This window comes from Leuresthes tenuis, unplaced genomic scaffold, assembly GCF_036924035.1.
Source record: "Leuresthes tenuis unplaced genomic scaffold, fLeuTen1.0.hap1 SCAF_3, whole genome shotgun sequence".
Classification (NCBI taxonomy): domain Eukaryota; kingdom Metazoa; phylum Chordata; class Actinopteri; order Atheriniformes; family Atherinopsidae; genus Leuresthes; species Leuresthes tenuis.
This window is the reverse complement of record NW_027325357.1, coordinates 295,729-319,565: the sequence shown is the minus strand read 5'-3', so window position 1 is coordinate 319,565 and position 23,837 is coordinate 295,729. Positions and strand designations below refer to the sequence as shown.

Genomic DNA, 23,837 nt, shown 5'->3' with positions numbered 1-23,837 from the left:
TGTTTTCTCACGGTGTTTTCTCACTGTGTTTTCTCACTGTGTTTTCTCACGGTGTTTTCTCACGGTGTTTTCTCTCACTGTTTTCTCTCACTGTTTTCTCACGGTGTTTTCTCACGGTGTTTTCTCACGGTGTTTTGTCACGGTGTTTTCTCTCACTGTTTTCTCACGGTGTTTTCTCACGGTGTTTTCTCACGGTGTTTTCTCTCACTGTTTTCTCACGGTGTTTTCTCACGGTGTTTTCTCACGGTGTTTTCTCACGGTGTTTTCTCACGGTGTTTTCTCTCACGGTGTTTTCTCACGGTGTTTTCTCACGGTGTTTTCTCACAGTGTTTTCTCACGGTGTTTTCTCAGTGTTTTCTCACAGTGTTTTCTCACGGTGTTTTCTCACGGTGTTTTCTCACGGTGTTTTCTCACGGTGTTTTCTCACAGTGTTTTCTCACGGTGTTTTCTCACAGTGTTTTCTCACGGTGTTTTCTCACAGTGTTTTCTCACGGTGTTTTCTCACGGTGTTTTCTCACGGTGTTTTCTCACGGTGTTTTCTCACGGTGTTTTCTCACGGTGTTTTCTCACGGTTTTTTCTCACGGTGTTTTCTCACGGTGTTTTCTCACGGTGTTTTCTCACGGTGTTTTCTCACGGTGTTTTCTCACGGTGTTTTCTCACGGTGTTTTCTCACGGTGTTTTCTCACGGTGTTTTCTCACGGTGTTTTCTCACGGTGTTTTCTCACGGTGTTTTCTCACGGTGTTTTCTCACGGTTTTTTCTCACGGTGTTTTCTCACGGTGTTTTCTCACGGTGTTTTCTCACGGTGTTTTCTCACGGTGTTTTCTCACGGTGTTTTCTCACGGTGTTTTCTCACGGTGTTTTCTCACGGTGTTTTCTCACGGTGTTTTCTCACGGTGTTTTCTCACGGTGTTTTCTCACGGTGTTTTCTCACGGTGTTTTCTCACGGTGTTTTCTCACAGTTTTCTCACTGTGTTTTCTCACTGTGTTTTCTCACACTGTTTTCTCACGGTGTTTTCTCACAGTGTTTTCTCACAGTGTTTTCTCACGGTGTTTTCTCACGGTGTTTTCTCACGGTGTTTTCTCACAGTGTTTTCTCACGGTGTTTTCTCACGGTGTTTTCTCACGGTGTTTTCTCACGGTGTTTTCTCACAGTGTTTTCTCACAGTGTTTTCTCACAGTGTTTTCTCACGGTGTTTTCTCCCGGTGTTTTCTCCCGGTGTTTTCTCACAGTGTTTTCTCACAGTGTTTTCTCACAGTGTTTTCTCACGGTGTTTTCTCACGGTGTTTTCTCACACTGTTTTCTGCGCACATTGATGCTGCGCTGAGCCGCTTCTCTTTGGTTTGTGTGAATTACCAAAGAAAAGTGGCGGCAGCAGGGTTTTGGCTTGTAAAGGTGGCTGATGACGTGGCTCAGTGACACACATGATGCTGGTAAAGAGTTTTATTCCTTCCTGAGGCACCAACTCTTTCTTAAACAGATTCTTCTGGTTTCTCTGTCCTTTTTCCTGATTCTGTCAGATTGTTTTCTTCTTTCAGCTCTGAGGAGAGGCATCCACCTCCACACCAACACAGCCTCAAAGTGTCTCATGGGGTCAGATAAACCAGCTGTTGGTGGTGTTGCCATGGCAATGCATGGCTTTGGTTGCAGCTTTTGGAAAAAAGACTCTTTGTCCTGAGTAAAGTGTGCTGCTTTTGATTTATATTCCTAGTTTTAACAAACATGTCGGTGCCTTGTTTCTGTGTTCGGTTTGTGTCGGTTTTTGGACATTTGAGAGAAGTAAAAGAAGGAAAACGCAGCGCTGTGGATACGAAGTGAATGTAAAGGCCATGAAATGTTTTCTGTGGGTGCTTTCTGCACTGTAAGTTAGTGAGGAACATTTTACATGTTTGTGGCTCCATTAGTTCCAAATATGGACACAATTAACAAGTTTTAACAATGATTTGCAAGTAGTGGTTTTCATTTTCATCTTAATCATCATTCCAGCTTCTTCTTTGGAAACTTATCTCTTATCTCTTGATTTTACAGAACTTCTGTCAAACAAAGACGCCGCCAAGTCCCTCAGGAGGAGAATCGGTTTCTTTGAATCTGTTGCTCTGGTATTTCCTGCTGCTTTCAGTTTTAATCCCTGCAGCGTGTCACCGCCCATTATGACATGCACAGAAGTATGCGGCCTGTTTCTACAGAAGCGCAGAAGACTCCGAGTGTTGCAACATGTTTGGGTTCAGAGAGCACGTGTTTCTGCATGTTTATCTGTCAGGAAACAGTCAATCCCATCAGAGTGCTGCCACCCTGTGGCTGGAACCTGTAATCGCTGAGAGCAACAGTCTCATTTATTCATGCTGTTTGACTTCATAAAATGTTGAACATTTCGATTTAAATTTGCTGCAGATTTAATTACAGATTCTGGTTTTAATGTACAGGAAGCAACACAAAACATCCAACAGATTTTTACAGACGAGTTTGATTATACCTTTTTAACCCTTTTGTTTCAGTAATATTCAGGTAAAGATGTCAGCTCTGCTCTGATTGGTCCAGAGCTGTAATACTGCAAACACCTGAGCTTCCAAGCTGAAGCACTCCGAAGACATAATGAAAACTGCTCATTCAGGGCAGCGTGTAGCTTTTCTTTGACTTTCTTTATAAAACATCCTAAACTGTATCTTCCTTCATATTCCTCAAACTGAAGATTTAGCAGAGCTAACTTTAGACTCCAAAGCTTGTGAGAGGAGGAAGGACAGAGCGTCCTCCATCTTCCTGACAGGTCTGAACTCTGAACTCTGAGCTGAAGCAGGTCTGAACTCTGAACTCTGAGCTGAAGCAGGTCTGAACTCTGAACTCTGAGCTGAAGCAGGTCTGAACTCTGAGCTGAAGCAGCTCTGAACTCTGAACTCTGAGCTGAAGCAGCTCTGAACTCTGAACTCTGAGCTGAAGCAGCTCTGAACTCTGAACTCTGAGCTGAAGCAGCTCTGAACTCTGAGCTGAAGCAGCTCTGAACTCTGAACTCTGAGCTGAAGCAGAAGTGTCTGATTCTTCGAGCCCAACAGAAATAAAGCCTCAGTCCTCTGGTTGATGACATCATACATGACAGAGCAGCGCTCTGATGAAGAAGCTGTTGGTGCGTCTGCCTCCTCCCTCACTGATTCCTCCACCTTTCATAACATCCTGTAAAAGTTTGATTTTCTCTGAAATGCATCCAGGAGTGGAAATGGAAGTGTGTTAATGCAGCTGATGAAGCCGCAGCGTTTCTGGATCTTTTTTATGGTTTTGAGCAGTTTAATCGCAGTTTAATCGCAGTTTAATCACAGTTTAATCGCAGTTTAATCACAGTTTAATCGCAGTTTAATCGCAGTTTAATCGCAGTTTAATCACAGTTTAATCGCAGTTTAATCACAGTTTAATCGCAGTTTAATCGCAGTTTAATCGCAGTTTAATCACCGGTTAATCACCGTTTGTTCACTGACGAAGATGTTCAGAAGTCTTTCTGCTGCCTGAAGATCAACATTTAACATCTTACCATAACCCAACATCAACGAAACGTTTGAAATATTCTCAGTGACTCATATTACTGATTTTTCCAGCCTTTTTATCAACTCTCTTCAGACCTTCTTCACACGTTTCTGGTCTCAAAAATATAGATTATATAACTATTCTTTAGTTTGACGTTTGATATGTTGTTTTTGAGCTATTTTAGAATATTATTTGGAATTGAAAAGGTGTGAAAACCACCAGCTGAAATGTCAGTTGCATAATAACTGGAGACTCGACAGCTTGATGGAGGTGTTTGGTTTGTTGGTCGCGGCGCTGCAGCCGACCAGAACATGTCAGCTGCTGAAAAGTGGGTCACAACCCAGACATTAAAAGCTGTTATAGCAGAACAGGAGGGAGAGGAGGAGTGTGAACATGAGAGAAGGAGGAGTCAGAAAGGTGATGAGGAGATGTGAGGAGGCAGCGAAGCAGTGGACTGGGATGGAAAAGAAGAGTTATAGTTATAGTAGAAAACAGTTCTCAGATCGTGTTTATTCCCACAGAGTGAGCAGAGAGGATTGTGGGTAAGGACTGTGGTCACAGACAGGCTGTTGCTGGGGAGACGGATGTCCGGGTTTCCCTGCTGGTCCTGTTGCTTCTGTGACCCGACCTCAGATAAGAGGAAGAAGATGATGGATGCAGTAACAAATCATGTGAACTTGGATCTCTTACTTAAATATTTTATTCATCCAACTACCTCTGAGATGTGTTCTGCTGGTGAGGAAACGTAGAAGCTCCAAACCAATCCGTGTGTTCCAGGTGGAACAATACAGCCAAAGATGATTCATCTGACTGAGTCTGAAGCAACCTGTGGTCTCATTTCATGTGTTCTGGCCTGTAGGGTTCGGTTATGTAGAAACATAAGACACACACAGGTGTACGATAACACCTGATAACCGATGGTTGCTGCAGCCTCTGAAGCAGGAAAGGACTCTCATGACTTCTGCTGTCAGCTGCCTGTCTGAAGCAAAGAATCAGATCTGTGAGTTTCAGACTCTTCTAAAGGAGCCGCTGCTCACCTCACAGCAGGAGGTCAGCAGCGTTTCCTTCCACCTGCTTCCACAGAAGCTTGAATTATGAATGAGCGAGAATGGATTCATAACACATTTGTCCCAGGTGTCCACAGTGGATGCCCCCCCCCAACCTATGAGGACTGTAGGTCTACGTTTGCTTTAGTGTTTCTGTTTCCCCATAAAACATTTAATTTACTGAAATCTTTGTGTGTTCAGCTCAAATAACAGCCAGAGAGGCCAGAGAGGCCAGAGAGGCCAGAGAGGCCAAAGAGGCACTGAACAGAAGCACAAAATGACCCGACTGAGACTTTATGGGACAATATGAAGAACTGAAACTGCCATTATCCCAAATTAATCCCAAAAAATGTATATTTAAAGAGTTAAATACAGAGAAATGTGAAAACAAAATGTAAATAAATGGAAAGAAAAGATGACTTTTGTTGTGATTTGGTGCTTTATAGATAAAACTGAATTGAATTGAACATATATGTGTTCTCATGCAGTCTTTGTCTGTACAAATTAATAGTTTTCTTAAAGGTGACAATGTCATGATTTCCAGTTGAATATAGGCTGAAATGTGTGGACTGAAGGGTGAGCAGTAATATTTTACTAATATGATGATGACGCTTCTGTGAAACGGTGTCATAGTTAGGGTTAGAACCCTAACCCAACCCATAGTTCAGTGCTGCAGACGTGGTCAGATTCTTTAAAAATGTCCCGAACTTTTCCTTAATCTTTTACGATGTTTTCCAACGAATTCGAGGAAAAGTGATTATAAAAAGATAGGAGGTAATATTTTCATATTAGACCGTAAAAAAACCCAAAAAAGATGTTCTGTGTCATCGAGGCCGTTTTAGTCCCCATAAAGACAGAAACAAATACAAGAACACACACTCATGTTTACATTTATCTGCACAGAATTTAAAGTAGCAAAACACAAGCTTTATTTCCTCCAGACTCTGACAGTACTTCTGCTGGGCTGCAGACACATAAAGTTGTGTATCGTCTGCATAACTGTGATAATTCATGTTAAACTTCTGTAACATCTGACCCAAAGGGAGCATATACAAACTAAACAGAAGAGGTCCAAGGATTGACCCCTGGGGGACTCCACAGGTCATGGCCACTCGCTCAGATTCAGCTGCTAATTGTAACAAAATAACTCCGGCCTTCTAAATAGGACCTGAACCAGTTAAGGACCAGAAAGTCCAGCCCAGGTTTCCAGCCTGTGCAACAGGATTCTGTTTTAGGATTCTACAGTATCAAACGCAGCGCTGAGATCCAACAGAACCAGGACTGAAACAGAACCAGAATTTCAACTCTCCCTGGCAGAAGGAAAAAAGAAAAAACAATTTCCTGATAAAGTTACTTACAGGAAATTTAAATGACTGATTTTGGTGATCTTGTTTTTATTCTGTATTTTTTTCTCTCTCATTAATGAATTTGTTGTTTTATTCTGATTAGATATATTTAATTGTGCTTATTTATTTTAACGGTGAGGCTCTTGATAAGCCGTCCCAGGGTCTCTGGCCTCTCCAGCACTGATTTATTGCAGTTTATCATATTATCTATTGTTTTCTTTCTTTGTGTGAAATAAGGAATAAGAAACTTGTCACTGAGTCAGTGGAAACTGAGGGAGCCTCCTGCTGCTGCCCAGCCTGCTCTGTTAAAAAGGACGTGTTAATACTTCAGTGGAGGCTAAATGTCACTCTATATTCCTCCAGAGTAGGAGGAAATGTGAATGGGAGGAGAACAGTCGGTAACATCTGCAGATGTTGCCTCTGGAGGCCTTTCTGGATCCCATCTGTGGAGGCAGCAGACACAGTTTCCTCATCCTCTGCATCCCAGATGAGCTGCAACTTAAAGTACCTTTTGGTAAAACCTTTGGAGAATAACTTACAGTTATGAGTTCTGTTGTGGGGGAGGAGGCTCCACCGGGCAGATAGCAGGGTTAGGGGTGAGGGGGCTCCACCGGGCAGATAGCAGGGTTAGGGGGGAGGAGGCTCCACCGGGCAGATAGCAGGGTTAGGGGGGAGGAGGCTCCACCAGGGGCTCAGAGGATGAGCTCCTCCAGGGACCCCCTCAGCCTCTGGCCCTCCAGTATCCTGCTTTAGGTGCAGCTGCTCTGCCTCCGTCAGGTGAAGGTGCCCCCACCCGTTTACAGGCTTCTTTCTGCTGGTAGGAGTTTAAATTAATTACTGAACAGAACGTGATACAGATGAAGATTTCTGTGTGAAAGCAGCGTTCTGTTTGGATAAAACAGCTGCAGTCAAACAGCCGAATTAATATGAACTTTTCAGAGTAAAACAGGTTCCTCCATCCTGAGGTCTGACCTGAACAATGATTTATATTTAATGTTAAGCTGCTGCTCAGCGGGATTCCACCTGAATGAAATAAATGAACAGGCCGCCATTCAAGCAGCTTCCCTGTAATATTACTGTGATGCAAAGACTAAATTTAAACTCACGCGCTGAACCCAAACCCGTATGAGCGCGTTAAGGTATCCCTCCTCTTCCCCGTTGCCATGGTGACTCGTAGAATCGCGGCTCCATTGATGCTGGCTTTTTAGAGTTGTGGTCCCGACCCAGAGTCCAGAACCAGAGTCCCGACCCAGAGTCCTGGTAATCATAAGAGCTTGAATAATAACGACCCTCTCAGCTGATTCTCCCCACCAGGCAGAACTGAAAGGTCCAAAAGATCCAAGAAGTCTTCTGGTTTCTCTTTTCGTTTTATTCAAAGTTCCTGAAACACGCCGCGTCAGATTCAACAAAAGTGTGTGAACGACCTGCGTGAAAGATGAATGCCACCGTGCCTATCTAAGTGCACGTGCACGGGGAGAGTAAATGTGCACACTCCACGCCCAAAATAACAGCATTTAAGGCTTCCTCTCTCCTGTGCCAGGAAGTGTTGAGTCATGAGAACGGATTCAAGGCGCAGAAAGAACAACTTTACGGCTCTGAGGCTGAAGTTCTGCCGGAACTCTTCCAGAAGCCTCACGCGCACTGTGATGATGATGCAATAAGTCCAACAGAACACTGTCAGCATGATCATGGGGTATAATGAATATATTTTGACAGTGGCAGTGGACTATTTCACGTGACTCCACGGGTCTGGATCCCTCTGAATTCTGTTCATACCTGAAAGAAAACTCAAAATAGGAAAAAATGCTCAAATTCTCTTAAACCGCGATGTTCGGTCTGGTTCGGGTGGTTCTTTGTGTTCAAACCCACAGTTTCAGTAGTTTATTTTCACATTTAATCCACACACGGACTGATTATCCTCAATTAGAAATTTATTTGTGCTTTTTTTGCCTTAATTTGACTTTTTAACTTGATTCCGGGTAGAATTAGGCTCCATTTTCACACGCACTCCTGCCTCGGTGGCGCCCTCGGTGTTGGCTTCGCTTTCCTGCAACAACATCCATCACATCTCTCCCCTGTCGCTCCCCCTTTCGGTCCCTCCCCCTTCTCCTCCTCACTGGTACCCGGAGCGACCAACCTGCATCCGCGCGGCTCCTCCAGCTGTTCCGCTGCACCTCCGCGAGCTGCGCGCTTCACCAGAGACGGAACGAACCGAGTCCGGCGGCCGAGAGACGGGCTGAGCGGCCGGGATGAAGCCCCAGCACACCGACCGTTTCCTCCGGTGAGGAGCGGAGCAGGAGCCTGGAAAGCACCGGCGGAACGCGGAGGAGGAGGAGGGGGAGATTTCGGGGACACGGCCATGGCGATGGGAGGAGGAGGAGCGAGGCGGCGGAGGAAAGCGGGGCTCCCCGGATTCTGCTGGAAAACCTGCTACTTCCCCATTTTGCTGTGGGTCGTTTCGGTGTGCGGGGAGGAGAACACGTTCATAGTGGAGGTGAGAGCGCCGCGGGGGGTGGGCTGTGTGTCTGTGTTAAACCGTTTAGTGAACCTTAAGGCGCGCGGGCTGGAGTCGTGCTCTTCTGGATGCTTTTCACGCGCCTTTCTCTCCCTCTTCTTCCCTTCCGGCCTTCAACCTGCCACCAAAGTGATCCGCAGCCTCTCTGCCAGCAGCCAATAAAAGATTCAGGAGTCACCGAAGTGACTTAATTAAAGCAGATCAACAAGCGCGGGGATCTGCTGGAGCAGGACCCGAGCGCAGGTCTTTTGTTTCCAGGCGCGCGCGGCTTCTCACTGAAGGAAGGTGGTGGAATGACTCATAATAGTTTCCGCTCGTTCGGTGGCTTCAGACTCTGATAATAAGAGGAACGGAGTGAGAAACAGGCTGCTGCTGATCCCTGTTCATCCTCCTCCCGCGCGGCTGGAAACACGGAGGGCTCGTGCATGTGCACGACAGCGCGTTAGGTTTGGCTGCATGTGGTGTGGCTGGAGGAGAGTGTCACCTCATGTTGTCAGTAAGCAGCCTTCAGCATCCAGGCAGCTTTAAAGTGAACAAAGCCTCTCCAGACAGAGCTCCAGCTCCCCCCGCGCGGGCCAAATATAGCCTCCCTCCATAATTTATGGAGCTGGCAGAGGTGGAGGCTCAGAGGAGGGGAAATGGAGGAATTCTGTGTAAATGTTGAACTTAGTTGGTGGTTAGATGTGGAAGAGGAGCCTCAGTCTGCTGGATGAGCAGAAAGCTTGTTGGGTTTCTGTTTGATTCAGACAAAGAAGGCGCCTGTGGCGGCGCTGAGAGCCGCAAACAGCCGACGTAGCGCGGCACAAAGGATGAGATGTTTTCCGCCTGCTGCCGCACAGCCGCGCTGTGCGTGTCATGCTGTTGCGTGGATTCCCACGTGCAAAAACAAGCTGCAGCTCAGGTTTTCATTAAGTATTTCATCTGTAAAAGGTCAAATTCCTCCAAAATGAAGCTTGTGTTGTTCAAGCATCCAACAAACCTCCGAGAGGTTTAGATTTCAGCAGAAAGAAAGAGGAGCAGCAGGAAGATGAAATATTAGAGCTTCACAAACTCCTCTGAGGCTGTTTTTCTGTTGAGTTACTTTTATTCTCCACACTCACGGATATAAATGCGTTTATATCCCACAAAGGAAAACATTTATTCAGGAATGTGTCCAAAAAAAAAGAAAACTGAAAATAAAATAAATCTGAAAAGTCCAGTTTCTTTGTTTAACACGTTTCAAAGAGCTTTCCAGAGAATAAACTAATAATGACGTTAAATAACAGAATGATGGAAGCAGGAAGTCTTCCTCTGGGCCCGACACTCTTTTATTTAACGGATTCCTTAAATGTTGCTTCATGTTTTTAAACTAAACTCTACATCAGATGCTGAATTATTGCTTTCCTTCATTTGTCTCCGTCCTGCTTCTTATTCTGGGTTCATCCTGTGATGCACTGCAGACCATCCAGGATTAACCCGGAATAAGGAAGAACCCGGAATAAGGAAGAACCCAGAATAAGGAAGAACCCGGAATAAGGAAGAACCCAGAATAAGGAAGAACCCGGAATAAGGAAGAACCCAGAATAAGGAAGAACCCAGAATAAGGAAGAACATCCATCCATCCATCCATCATCCATCATCCATCATCCATCTTCTTTACCTGCTTAATCCGTGGGTCGGGTGGCGGGGGGGTGGAGCCTATCCCAGCGGTCATCAGGTGAGAGGCGGGGTCACCTGGTCGCCGTCCATCAGCCTGATGAGCTTTAAAAGATGCTTTTTTTGCTGTGTTTCCGGTCGTTGATCAGCTGACTTCCATAAACACTTCCTGGTTGTTCTTTGATCTGTTACTGAGTCTCTTTTGTCTTTGTCCTTGGTGTCAGGAGGCGCTAAAACAACTTTACTGCAGAACTAAACTTATTTTAGTGAAATAATGAATATATTGTTTTTCTAATCAATAGAAAGAAAAGGAGTTCATGATACCGAACGTCTCTTACTTAGACGCTCTTTATTGAGTTTTCCATCAATTTCCAAAACAGAAAGTTTGTTTTACAAGAAAAGGTGGTTAATGAAGCCCCCCCCCCCCCCCCCATTCTATTTATCATTTCTAACCGTGATCAACAGTGATTTTTACTCTTACTCCCTGTCTGTTTTCTCCTAATCAATAGAAATCTTGCTGTGGTTGTCATGGCGATATCGTCATGGCGACCATCAGTTATGAATCCTCCTCAGCTGTCATACCAGTGATGTTCAAAGCCAAAGTTTGATCCAATAACCTTTATTTCTGGTGAATTTCTGCTGTTTTGCCCTAAAAACGTTTGTTCTCAGGCAGAAAATCCGACCTTTTGTGGCTGTGAGAGAAACTGAATTAAATGAACCATGATGTGTTTTTTAAAATTTAGTTTTATTTTCAACCTGTTTTCTGAGGCCAAATTAAAAGGCAGCAACATTTCTCCAGAACCAAGGCCAGCCGGCAACCTGGCGTCCGCAGAGCTGACGTTGGCGTTGTGGAACTGTCCTTTAGATCCGATCCTTCTGTCCCTGACCGCGGTTTTATTGTCTAACACCAGACAGGAAGTAGTCCTGAGCAGCTTCTGCTCATTCATGCTAAGCTAAGCTAAACTTTCAGTTCGACGACTTTAAGAAAGAGAGAGAAAAACAAAGTTTTATCTTGATAAAAGCATCTTTAGTTGTGATCTCGAGGACATCACAGCTCTGTTGTTCTGTGTTCGGTGTGGTTCTGAAGCTGCGGCTCTGAACCCTGAAGGTTTCGGGCCGAGCGGCGCCTCAGTTTCAGGTTCACCTGAACGCAGCCCAGGATGCAGGGAACAGATGCTGAAGGTTTGGACCGCCTCAGTTTCAGGTGCAGGTTCACCTGAACGCAGCAGGATGCAGGGAACAGATGCTGAAGGTTTGGACCGCCTCAGTTTCAGGGGCAGGTTCACCTGAACGCAGCAGGATGCAGGGAACAGATGCTGAAGGTTTGGACCGCCTCAGTTTCAGGGGCAGGTTCACCTGAACGCAGCAGGATGCAGGGAACAGATGCTGAAGGTTTGGACCGCCTCAGTTTCAGGTGCAGGTTCACCTGAACGCAGCAGGATGCAGGGAACAGATGCTGAAGGTTTGGACCGCCTCAGTTTCAGGTGCAGGTTCACCTGAACGCAGCAGGATGCAGGGAACAGATGCTGAAGGTTTGGACCGCCTCAGTTTCAGGTTCACCTGAACGCAGCTGGATGCAGGGAACAGATGCTGAAGGTTTGGACCGCCTCAGTTTCAGGTGCAGGTTCACCTGAACGCAGCAGGATGCAGGGAACAGATGCTGAAGGTTTGGACCGCCTCAGTTTCAGGTTCACCTGAACGCAGCAGGATGCAGGGAACAGATGCTTCTGTGCAGAGGGAGGAGAAGGCGTGGAGCTCTTTGTCTGACTCACTCCTTCCTGCTCCTTTTGGCTCTTTTACAGGTCAAATCTCTGCGTTTCAGCTGTTTTGTGGGAACATATTTGGCTTGTAGGTAGAGACAAATGTTGTGTGGGCTGTAGCTGCTGTTGTGCCTTTTTCTGCAGCTCATCACACAGTAGATTAACCCTTTGTTGGCTCTCCGGCTGCTTCAGGATCCCCTGATTCTCTGGGTGTTAAATACAGCAGATTCTATAGGTCACCAACAGGGAGACTCTGACGTTGGCCTTTAAACATTCATCACTGGGTTAATATGAAACTGATGATGCTGGATCTTTACAAGCCACCGGTAACCCTGAGGAGACATATCGACATACAGCAGCCTCATTCCTGTCTGTTTCCTCCAAGCAGCCAGACTTTAGTCTGTAAAGTAGTCCTGAAGTTCATTTTATGAAGAATGCTCGAGTATAAGTATAGCAACTGTACTTCGGACCATGTCCTTTACTGGAAAGTATCATTTAATTTAATCCTGGAACTTTGCTGCCCTGAGGTAGAACCTTTCCTGCAGGGCACCTGAACCCAGCCACATGGAAGGAGGCGGTTCTACTCCTGTCTGTTTAAAAGTGAGACCTGCTGGATTTAAAGATACTCTGTGAGTTCATCTATGATCTGTGGGTGACAGTTTTAAAGAGTTTAACCAGAGATGATGAAGATGAGAACAGATTTGTGCGTCCCGAGGCTGATTTTATGAGATGAAGTGGGACTTCTGTCTCTCCCCGGAGGAGAGGAGCTCTGGGAGCAGGCTGCTCCCTGGAGGCACTACATTACACCTGAGAAATGGGATCAATGAGCCTGTAGTGCTGCACTTATGGAGCCCAGCGTGCACGGCGAGGTGCGGGGGGGTCTGAACACACGGAGGTTCTTCTGCTACCTGTTCGCAGCTTTCTTTGCTCTTCAGTCTCTTTGTTTCTGCTGCCCCCCCCCCCCGCTGCTCTGAGGCTGTAGCTGTGAATCAGAGCAGCTGTCGGGGGGGCGTTTGATGAGGCTTTGTTCTGCCTGAATGCAGCCAGTCGGGACGAACTCTGATGTGATGACAGTGGATGAAAACAACCTCCTCCGTTCATCACATACTTTGTCTTTATTTATTTTTAATAATCTGCATCTTTAATGAAAATGTCTGTTTTCGCCGGAGTCAAATCATTTCATTTAAAGGAGTTTTAAGCAAACCAGAGCAGCAAATATCAGATTTACGTGTTTTTTTCAGTCTTTTAGGCCTTTTGAATGTTTCCAGAATCAGATTCTTGTAAAAAACCGCAGCAAACGATTATTAAGGTCCTCGATTATTCTGTCCATCAGCCGAGGAATCAATCAGAAGTTTTACTGTGGAAACAGATTCACTAAAATGCTCCAAAAAGGATTCATTCGATGGTTTTTTAGATTAAAAACGAGAGATTTGATCTTTTGTGAGCTGCCTTTGTGGGAATATTTGCACCTAAACGCTGTTTAAGGTGATTTTGTCGTATTGCTTTGTGCTGCTTTAATGTTCGTCACCAAAGATTTTATCAGCGATTAATTAACTGATGAAAAGTGAGTGAAAATGTTGGAGGCTGTCAGTCGTCTGAAAGGCTCCTTCAGCTCTGAGGATCAGTGGGGGGGATCCCTGAGTTACTATCACCTATAACCAGGACAGCTGACCCGTCTCCTGACCCGTCTCCTGACCCGTCTCCTGACCCGTTTACTGACCCGTCTCCTGACCCGTCTCCTGACCAGTTCACTGACCCGTTTACTGACCCGTTTACTGACCCGTCTCCTGACCTGTTCACTGACCCGTTTACTGACCCGTCTCCTGACCCGTTTACTGACCCGTTTACTGACCCGTCTCCTGACCCGTTCACTGACCCGTCTCCTGACCCGTTTACTGACCCGTTTACTGACCCGTTCACTGACCCATCTCCTGACCCGTCTCCTGACCTGTTCACTGACCCGTCTCCTGACCCGTCTCCTGACCCGTCTCCTGACCAGTTCACTGACCCGTCTCCTGACCCGTTTACTGACCCGTCTCCTGACCCGTCTACTGACCCGTCTACTGACCCGTCTCCTGACCCGTCTCCTGACCCGTCTCCTGACCAGTTTACTGACCCGTCTACTGACCCGTCTCCTGCCCCGTCTCCTGACCCGTCTCCTGACCCGTCTCCTGACCTGTTCACTGACCCGTTTACTGACCCGTCTCCTGACCGTTTACTGACCCGTTTACTGACCCGTCTCCTGACCCGTTCACTGACCCATCTCCTGACCCGTCTACTGACCCGTCTACTGACCCGTCTCCTGACCCGTCTCCTGACCCGTCTCCTGACCAGTTTACTGACCCGTCTACTGACCCGTCTCCTGCCCCGTCTCCTGACCCGTCTCCTGACCCGTCTCCTGACCTGTTCACTGACCCGTTTACTGACCCGTCTCCTGACCGTTTACTGACCCGTTTACTGACCCGTCTCCTGACCCGTTTACTGACCCGTCTCCTGACCCTAAGGTGTCTGAGGTGGAAAGCTCCTGTTATGATGACCTCCGGCTCAGACAGACTTTAATGGGCGGCAGCAGGTGACCTCGTGTTTTCGTGGCGGTCGGTTGCAGCTTCAGGTGCGACTCCTGCAGGGCGACGCAGATCTGAGCAGGACGGAAATAAGCGGTTATGATTAGGAATAAACAGCTTCCCGGGTGCAGAGCAGAAGGATCACGTCTGATCAGAGCGCAGCACAGGAAGCGGAAACCATTTCACACCGAGACGCTCGGCGCCTGCAGCCGGCACCGATCATCTGCTGGAGCTGATCATCGCTGATCGTACAGAAATGTTTGTCAGGAGTCCATTTCTCCAGGACTTCCACAAGTTAAAGTCATTTAAGTAGTAATTAAAACAGCTTTGAAGCGAGTCTCCCGGCTAAATGTGAAAGAAGTGTGCGGTCACTGATGGATTTACCTTTTAACTGTGGCGCTAAGCACAGCTTTCACAGAAGTGATTCCAAGGGAAGGTTTCTGCAGCAGTTTGAGTGGGATAGCTATAAAAAGCCAGTCTGTATGCTGTAGGCTAAACCCGTTAAGGTTTCCTAACCCTGATGCTGTGTTTTTAATGCCTAAACCTCACCAACTGGCGACTAAAAGCAAAGCTTCCTGTTAAAATGTGGCTGGTACAGGATCCTGTGAAACTGAGGTGGGACACAAGCAGAGCTGTGAACTTTGGTCGCTTCGCCTCCAGTTTCAGGCCCAGAAATGTGCAAAGCAAGAGAAGTTAACTTCAGAACCAGTCAGAAGCTCGTAGTTTCAAACTGAACTTTAAAGTTGCGTTATGTCACTGCAGAGTTTGGGTCCGATAGAGCTGGGAGTTAAACTCCCAAAACATTTAAGACCCTGGAAGTGATGCTGTCCTGTTTCACAGAGATAAAGCTTCTGGAAATGGAAGCTTTCAGTGGCCTCTGAGATGTTTGAGCTTCTTCAGTGGAAACGTTCGCAGAAACAGAAAGGGAACTGATGCTGACCCCCCCCCCCTCCTCAGTAACCTGTCCGTGGCCCAGTGGCTGGTATCTGACGCTGTGATGTCATGAGGCTCAAGTCCAAATGAAGCGAGGAGTCGTCAAGCCTTAGAGACCAAGTCCAACTGATTTCATTTTCCCAAACTGGAAATCATCAAATTCAGTTGTGTGAAAAGTCCAACCCTTTGTGAACCCCCCCCCCTCACCGGGTAGAAGCAGCTCAAACTGAGGCAGCTGTGTTGAACTGTTCTGCGGCGTAGATGCCACACACTCCGAGGAGCTGCAGAAAGGTTTAATGAGGGAGGAATAAAACCGGGGAATGTCCTGAAAGCGCTGTGAACAGTTCTGGACCTGCAGCCCGTTTGTGGCGTTCTTCCATGTTTGTTCAGCGTTTCTTTACCAGAGGAGACAGTGAAAATGGTCGAACACAGCGACCACAATGAGTCGGGGGCTTCGGCATCAGATGGCGAACTGAATCGAAGGCCCTGGAGCTCTGAGCTCCACATGTTGATGCATATGAAGGGCTTTTGAATTATTGAGGAGGTGAAGCTCTGCTTGTGCTGGTTCTGGAGTGTTTTCTCCGTTTCCCCACTCTGATTTAAGGCTGACTGACACTTTTCAGTCATGCTGTCAGATGGCTCTGAAACAGCTGGAAGGACATTTAGGACAGACAGGGTGGTGTTCTCCTGGTTCTGGAAGTTATTTTAACAAAGAGAAACATTCTTTGGCTCCAGTACTTTCCTCCGTCTGCAGCTGCTTCTAACAAAGGCGATCCTCCATATCCTGGCAGGCATCGATTGTCTGTCCTCTGGGGGGTGTGTGGATGATGAATGAGTGTCATACGACACCTCAGACATGAGGTCATAGCTGGGAGCACATCTGTCTGAATCTGTTTGGGTTCTGAGGTACCTCTGAGGTCTGTTCTGGGCCTCAGCTGGAATCTCACCGACTGAACCTGGTTCTTAAAGTCTGACTCAGACAGGAGAGAAGTACTCAGTAGTTCAACATCTGCATGCCTTGTTGTCACTCCTGTTATTTTGTTATCAGATTTATAGCCAAACGTATTGAGTTACAGCACCATAGTTACTTCTGTCCAGCTTCTAGCTTCTTGGAGGCATAATCGTGCCGAGCTTCAGGTGGCAAAGGAGGAAAATACGAGTTTAACGTCACGACTAACGATTGTTAGCAGAAACAGGAGGAAATGTTAGAAAAATTCTATAATTATACTGTGAGAAAAGCTGCTGTGATGGGGGGGGTAATGCCTTTTCCCATGACTTTGTGTGGCCAGCAAACATAAATAATGAAATAGCAACAGCACCATTTTGTTAGCAGACAACTCTGAGCAGCTTCCTGCCGACTTGTCTCTTTCTTGCAAGAAATAAATGTTTTCATCGTATCCAGCGACTCTGAGCCTAATTTTGAGAGAATTTTTCTGACAGTAACCAACTAAAAGACTTTAGTCACTTCCTGGTTGGGCTTGGAAGGTAACATGACTGAGTTAGGGTCAGAATACAGTTATGGTTTGGACTTAAAGACATGGGGGAGTCTGGGAAACTAAGACAGGGACTGAGAGATAAACACAAGAACAGAACTGAGGGAAGACGAGACTGAGACCGTATCAGATGAATATGAAACCAAAGCAACTAAAACTAATCCTAAAAAGGACCTTATCTGACCCGTATCTGACCATATCTGACCTTATCTGACCATATCTGACCATATCTGACCCATATCTGACCATATCTGACCTTATCTGACCTTATCTGACCATATCTGACCATATCTGACCCATATCTGACCATATCTGACCTTATCTGACCATATCTGACCATATCTGACCCATATCTGACCATATCTGACCTTATCTGACCTTATCTGACCATATCTGACCATATCTGACCCATATCTGACCATATCTGACCTTATCTGACCATAGCTGACCATATCTGACCCATATCTGACCTTATCTGACCCATATCTGACCCATATCTGACCTTATCTGACCTTATCTGACCATATCTGACCCATATCTGACCATATCTGACCTTATCTGACCATATCTGACCCATATCTGACCCGTATCTGACCATATCTGACCTTATCTGACCATATCTGACCTTATCTGACCCATATCTGACCCATATCTGACCATATCTGACCATATCTGACCTTATCTGACCCATATCTGACCTTATCTGACCCATATCTGACCTTATCTGACCATATCTGACCATATCTGACCCATATCTGACCCATATCTGACCATATCTGACCATATCTGACCCATATCTGACCCATATCTGACCTTATCTGACCCATATCTGACCATATCTGACCCATATCTGACCATATCTGACCTTATCTGACCCATATCTGACCCATATCTGACCTTATCTGACCATATCTGACCATATCTGACCATATCTGACCATATCTGACCTTATCTGACCCATATCTGACCATATCTGACCTTATCTGACCATATCTGACCATATCTGACCATATCTGACCTTATCTGACCTTATCTGACCATATCTGACCTTATCTGACCCATATATGACCTTATCTGACCTTATCTGACCATATCTGACCATATCTGACCTTATCTGACCCATATCTGACCATATCTGACCCATATCTGACCATATCTGACCTTATCTGACCCATATCTGACCATATCTGACCATATCTGACCTTATCTGACCATATCTGACCCATATCTGACCATATCTGACCTTATCTGACCCATATCTGACCATATCTGACCTTATTTGACCATATCTGATTTGCTTTTGGCAGTGTGAACAGCACAAGTCGCACTGAATCTGACATCTTGGAATTGGAATCAGGCCACTTTTTAATGTGCTACTGAATCTGAACGTATCTGAACGTCCAGCAGACCTGAACTCTCCAGAGTCCGTCTCTCTTCCCCGTCACACAAACATCAGACACACTACACAACACTCTGCTCTTTGGACTGTTTCCACCTCATGTTGCAGTGAAACTGGACGAATGCAGGAGCCTCTCAGACATGCTAATCTGTTAGCTGCCACTTTACAGCCATTTCAGACAAAGAGCTTGAACAAAGGCAACTGGACTTCTTTTTCATCCTCATTCTCTCAGGATCACCATGGCCTGGATGACTGTGTGTCCACAACAACATGTCACCATCGTTTTGCTTGCTTCGGCTACTTTTAAGACTCTTTTAGGAGTCTGATGTACTGTAATCATAGGGAAGGAAACATCTGAAGACACTTTAATCTTCCATCCATTTTCTATACCGTCAATCCTTTAATCGGGTAGCGGGGGGGCGGAGCCTTTCCCAGCAGTCATTGGGCGAAAGGCGGGGTTCACCCTGGACAGGTCCAGGTCCATCGCAGGGCCACAGAGACACTTCAATCTTAATTTTGTAATAGTTGAAATGTGAAGGTCTCTTACTTTTCTTTTCCTGTTTCTGATCCGGTCCTCATCTCTTTCTGACCTTCCTCTAACCTTTAAAGTGTCCTGATCAACAGTTCTGCAGCTTTCTGTAACCTTTAAAGTGTCCTGATCAATAGTTCTGCAGCTTTCTGAAACCTTTAAAGTGTCCTGATCAACAGTTCTGCAGCTTTCTGTAACCTTTAAAGTGTCCTGATCAATAGTTCTGCAGCTTTCTGAAGCCTTTAAAGTGTCCTGATCAATAGTTCTGCAGCTTTCTGAAACCTTTAAAGTGTCCTGATCAACAGTTCTGCAGCTTTCTGAAACCTTTAAAGTGTCCTGATCAACAGTTCTGCAGCTTTCTGTAACCTTTAAAGTGTCCTGATCAACAGTTCTGCAGCTTTCTGAAACCTTTAAAGTGTCCTGATCAACAGTTCTGCAGCTTTCTGTAACCTTTAAAGTGTCCTGATCAACAGTTCTGCAGCTTTCTGAAACCTTTAAAGTGTCCTGATCAACAGTTCTGCAGCTTTCTGAAACCTTTAAAGTGTCCTGATCAATAGTTCTGCAGCTTTCTGAAACCTTTAAAGTGTCCTGATCAATAGTTCTGCAGCTTTCTGTAACCTTTAAAGTGTCCTGATCAATAGTTCTGCAGCTTTCTGTAACCTTTAAAGTGTCCTGATCAACAGTTCTGCAGCTTTCTGTGACCTTTAAAGTGTCCTGATCAACAGTTCTGCAGCTTTCTGAAACCTTTAAAGTGTCCTGATCAATAGTTCTGCAGCTTTCTGTAACCTTTAAAGTGTCCTGATCAATAGTTCTGCAGCTTTCTGAAACCTTTAAAGTGTCCTGATCAACAGTTCTGCAGCTTTCTGAAACCTTTAAAGTGTCCTGATCAATAGTTCTGCAGCTTTCTGTAACCTTTAAAGTGTCCTGATCAACAGTTCTGCAGCTTTCTGAAACCTTTAAAGTGTCCTGATCAACAGTTCTGCAGCTTTCTGTAACCTTTAAAGTGTCCTGATCAATAGTTCTGCAGCTTTCTGTAACCTTTAAAGTGTCCTGATCAACAGTTCTGCAGCTTTCTGAAGCCTTTAAAGTGTCCTGATCAATAGTTCTGCAGCTTTCTGTAACCTTTAAAGTGTCCTGATCAATAGTTCTGCAGCTTTCTGTAACCTTTAAAGTGTCCTGATCAACAGTTCTGCAGCTTTCTGAAACCTTTAAAGTGTCCTGATCAACAGTTCTGCAGCTTTCTGAAACCTTTAATGTGTCCTGATCAATAGTTCTGCAGCTTTCTGAAACCTTTAAAGTGTCCTGATCAACAGTTCTGCAGCTTTCTGAAACCTTTAAAGTGTCCTGATCAACAGTTCTGCAGCTTTCTGAAGCTCTTTCATAGTTTTTCTTTGGACATTTTCTGCTTTTTCCCTCATCTTCAGTCCTTGTTCCTGAGCATTTTCAGTGTTTTTTCTTTGTTCAGCCACTTAACTCTGACCTTTGACCCATTCAGGCAGAAAAAAGGCTCCTAACTCAAGGGATGAACCAGTGTTGTGTCGACACAGAACAGACAACTTAGCAAAGAAGCCGTTTTAAACTGGATCTTTAGGCACTTTGTTACCAGCAGCCTGTCACAAAGACACATCATTTGTTCCCATTTCTTTAGCTGCATCTATGAAAAACAGCAAAGAAAACACAGTTTGACAGACAGAAAATAGGATTTCTGCAGCAACAAGGTGATTCCCAAAGAGCTGTTAGCTGAAAACTTGGCATATCTCAGCATGGTGTGCAGCGTGTCCTTAAAACATTTGAGGAAACTGGACAAGTGGAGGACAAAAGAAGAAGTGTCAGGCCTAAAAAACTATCTCCAGCAGATGAACAGGATCTGAAAGTGATGTCCTTAAGAAAGAGGAAAAAATCCAGCTGTGACCTGACAGGACCTGAGAGATGCATCTGGACCTTCAGCTGATCCACCTACTGTTGGCCCAAGCCTCATCAGAAATGGTCTCCATGGAAGGGTGGCTGTCAAGAAGCCGTTCTTAAGGAAGGGAAACAGGGAGAAAAGGCTGAGCTGTGCCAAATGACACAAGAAGTGGACTGAAAATCAGTGGCAACAGGTCTTATGGAGGGATGAATCCTCCCCAGAGCCCGGACCTCAACATTATTGAAGCAGTGTGGGATCATCTGACAGAGAACGGAACAAAAGGCAGCCCACATCCAAAGAAGAGCTTTGGGATGTCCTTCAAGAAGCCTGGAGAACTATTCCTGAAGACTCCTTAAAGAAATGACAGAAAGCTCGTCTCAGAGGGTTCAGGCTGTGTTGGAGAATAAAGGAGCTCAGACCAGAGATTCACTTTAAAGCTGCATTTAATTCCTGTTTTTCACAAAATATATGAAGAAAAGATCTTTTACACAGTTGGTGCGTTTGGTAGAAAAAATGTTCTTATTACTCATTTCAAAAAGTTGTTGGCCAAACATTTCTTTGGTAAACTGTCACAGTGGTTTCTGGTTGGAGCCAGAAGTGTTCAGGAAGCTGGTCGCTGCACTCAGGATGAGGCGTAAATAGTTAACAGGGTGAGATGAGTTCTATTTTTACCGCAGCAGACAGATGGAGGAGACACTGTCAGGCACAGGTTGGAGCTTTGGGGAGAGATGGCCGATTGGATGCAGCCGCAGCCAATCAGGTGCACAGATGAGCAGGTGGACAGATGAGCAGGTGGACAGATGAGCAGGTGGACAGATGAGCAGGTGGACAGTGAGCAGGTGGACAGTGAGCAGGTGGACAGATGAGCAGGTGGACACAGATGTATTCAAAAATACTTAAACGTGGAACAAAAATCAAGACTATGAATAGATAACTATGACAACAAGACTAAGGCTATGAGGCAGGAAACCAGACTTATCTTCTGTGATCATGACATGAAGGGATGGGGAGATTCTGCCGTGAATGAAAGGAAACCAGGAGGCTAAATACTGTGGAGTGATCAGTGAATGAAGTGCAGCTGGGAACCGAAGAGGGGAGAAACAAGACAAGAACCTGAAAACCTAACAAAGAACCTGGAAACCTAACAAAGAACCTGAAAACCTAACAAAGAACCTGAAAACCTAACAAAGAACCTGAAAACCTAACAAAGAACCTGAAAACCTAACAAAGAACCTGAAAACCTAACAAAGAACCTGGAAACCTAACAAAGAACCTGAAAACCTAACAAAGAACCTGAAAACCTAACAAAGAACCTGAAAACCTAACAAAGAACCTGAAAACCTAACAAAGAACCTGGAAACCTAACAAAGAACCTGAAAACCTAACAAAGAACCTGAAAACCTAACAAAGAACCTGAAAACCTAACAAAGAACCTGAAAACCTAACAAAGAACCTGAAAACCTAACAAAGAACCTGGAAACCTAACAAAGAACCTGAAAACCTAACAAAGAACCTGAAAACCTAACAAAGAACCTGAAAACCTAACAAAGAACCTGAAAACCTAACAAAGAAACTGAAAACCTAACAAAGAACCTGAAAACCTAACAAAGAACCTGAAAACCTAACAAAGAACCTGAAAACCTAACAAAGAACCTGAAAACCTAACAAAGAACCTGGAAACCTAACAAAGAACCTGAAAACCTAACAAAGAACCTGAAAACCTAACAAAGAACCTGAAAACCTAACAAATAAACTGAAAACCTAACAAAGAACCTGAAAACCTAACAAAGAACCTGGAAACCTAACAAAGAACCTGGAAACCTAACAAAGAACATGAAAACCTAACAAAGAACCTGAAAACCTAACAAAGAACCTGAAAACCTAACAAAGAACCTGAAAACCTAACAAAGAACCTGGAAACCTAACAAAGAACCTGAAAACCTAACAAAGAACCTGAAAACCTAACAAATAAACTGAAAACCTAACAAAGAACCTGAAAACCTAACAAAGAACCTGGAAACCTAACAAAGAACCTGAAAACCTAACAAAGAACATGAAAACCTAACAAAGAACCTGAAAACCTAACAAAGAACCTGAAAACCTAACAAAGAACCTGAAAACCTAACAAAGAACCTGAAAACCTAACAAAGAACCTGGAAACCTAACAAAGAACCTGAAAACCTAACAAATAAACTGAAAACCTAACAAAGAACCTGGAAACCTAACAAAGAACCTGAAAACCTAACAAAGAACCTGAAAACCTAACAAAGAACCTGAAAACCTAACAAAGAACCTGAAAACCTAACAAAGAAACTGAAAACCTAACAAAGAACCTGAAAACCTAACAAAGAACCTGAAAACCTAACAAAGAACCTGAAAACCTAACAAAGAACCTGAAAACCTAACAAAGAACCTGGAAACCTAACAAAGAACCTGAAAACCTAACAAAGAACCTGAAAACCTAACAAAGAACCTGAAAACCTAACAAATAAACTGAAAACCTAACAAAGAACCTGAAAACCTAACAAAGAACCTGGAAACCTAACAAAGAACCTGGAAACCTAACAAAGAACATGAAAACCTAACAAAGAACCTGAAAACCTAACAAAGAACCTGAAAACCTAACAAAGAACCTGAAAACCTAACAAAGAACCTGGAAACCTAACAAAGAACCTGAAAACCTAACAAAGAACCTGAAAACCTAACAAATAAACTGAAAACCTAACAAAGAACCTGAAAACCTAACAAAGAACCTGGAAACCTAACAAAGAACCTGAAAACCTAACAAAGAACATGAAAACCTAACAAAGAACCTGGAAACCTAACAAAGAACATGAAAACCTAACAAAGAACCTGAAAACCTAACAAAGAACCTGAAAACCTAACAAAGAACCTGAAAACCTACCAAAGAAACTGAAAACCTAACAAAGAACCTGAAAACCTAACAAAGAACCTGAAAACCTAACAAAGAACCTGAAAACCTACCAAAGAAACTGAAAACCTAACAAATAAACTGAAAACCTAACAAAGAACCTGAAAACCTAACAAAGAACCTGAAAACCTAACAAAGAACCTGGAAACCTAACAAAGAACCTGAAAACCTAACAAAGAACCTGAAAACCTAACAGAGAACCTGAAAACCTAACAAAGAACCTGAAAACCTAACAGAGAACCTGAAAACCTAACAAAGAACCTGAAAA

The 23,837-nt window shown here is 44.7% G+C and overlaps 1 protein-coding gene across 1 annotated transcript in view; it reads left to right on the top strand.

The window, feature by feature from the left end:
• Positions 1-7,985: 7,985 nt before the first annotated feature.
• The window catches only part of mmp24 (matrix metallopeptidase 24), a 69,981-nt gene continuing 54,129 nt past the window's right edge, over positions 7,986-23,837 (top strand). The window contains exon 1 of the mRNA XM_072381350.1: positions 7,986-8,397. Within this exon, the coding sequence (XP_072237451.1) occupies positions 8,263-8,397 (135 nt within the window). The 5' untranslated portion in view covers positions 7,986-8,262. The remainder of the gene's footprint in view (positions 8,398-23,837) is intronic.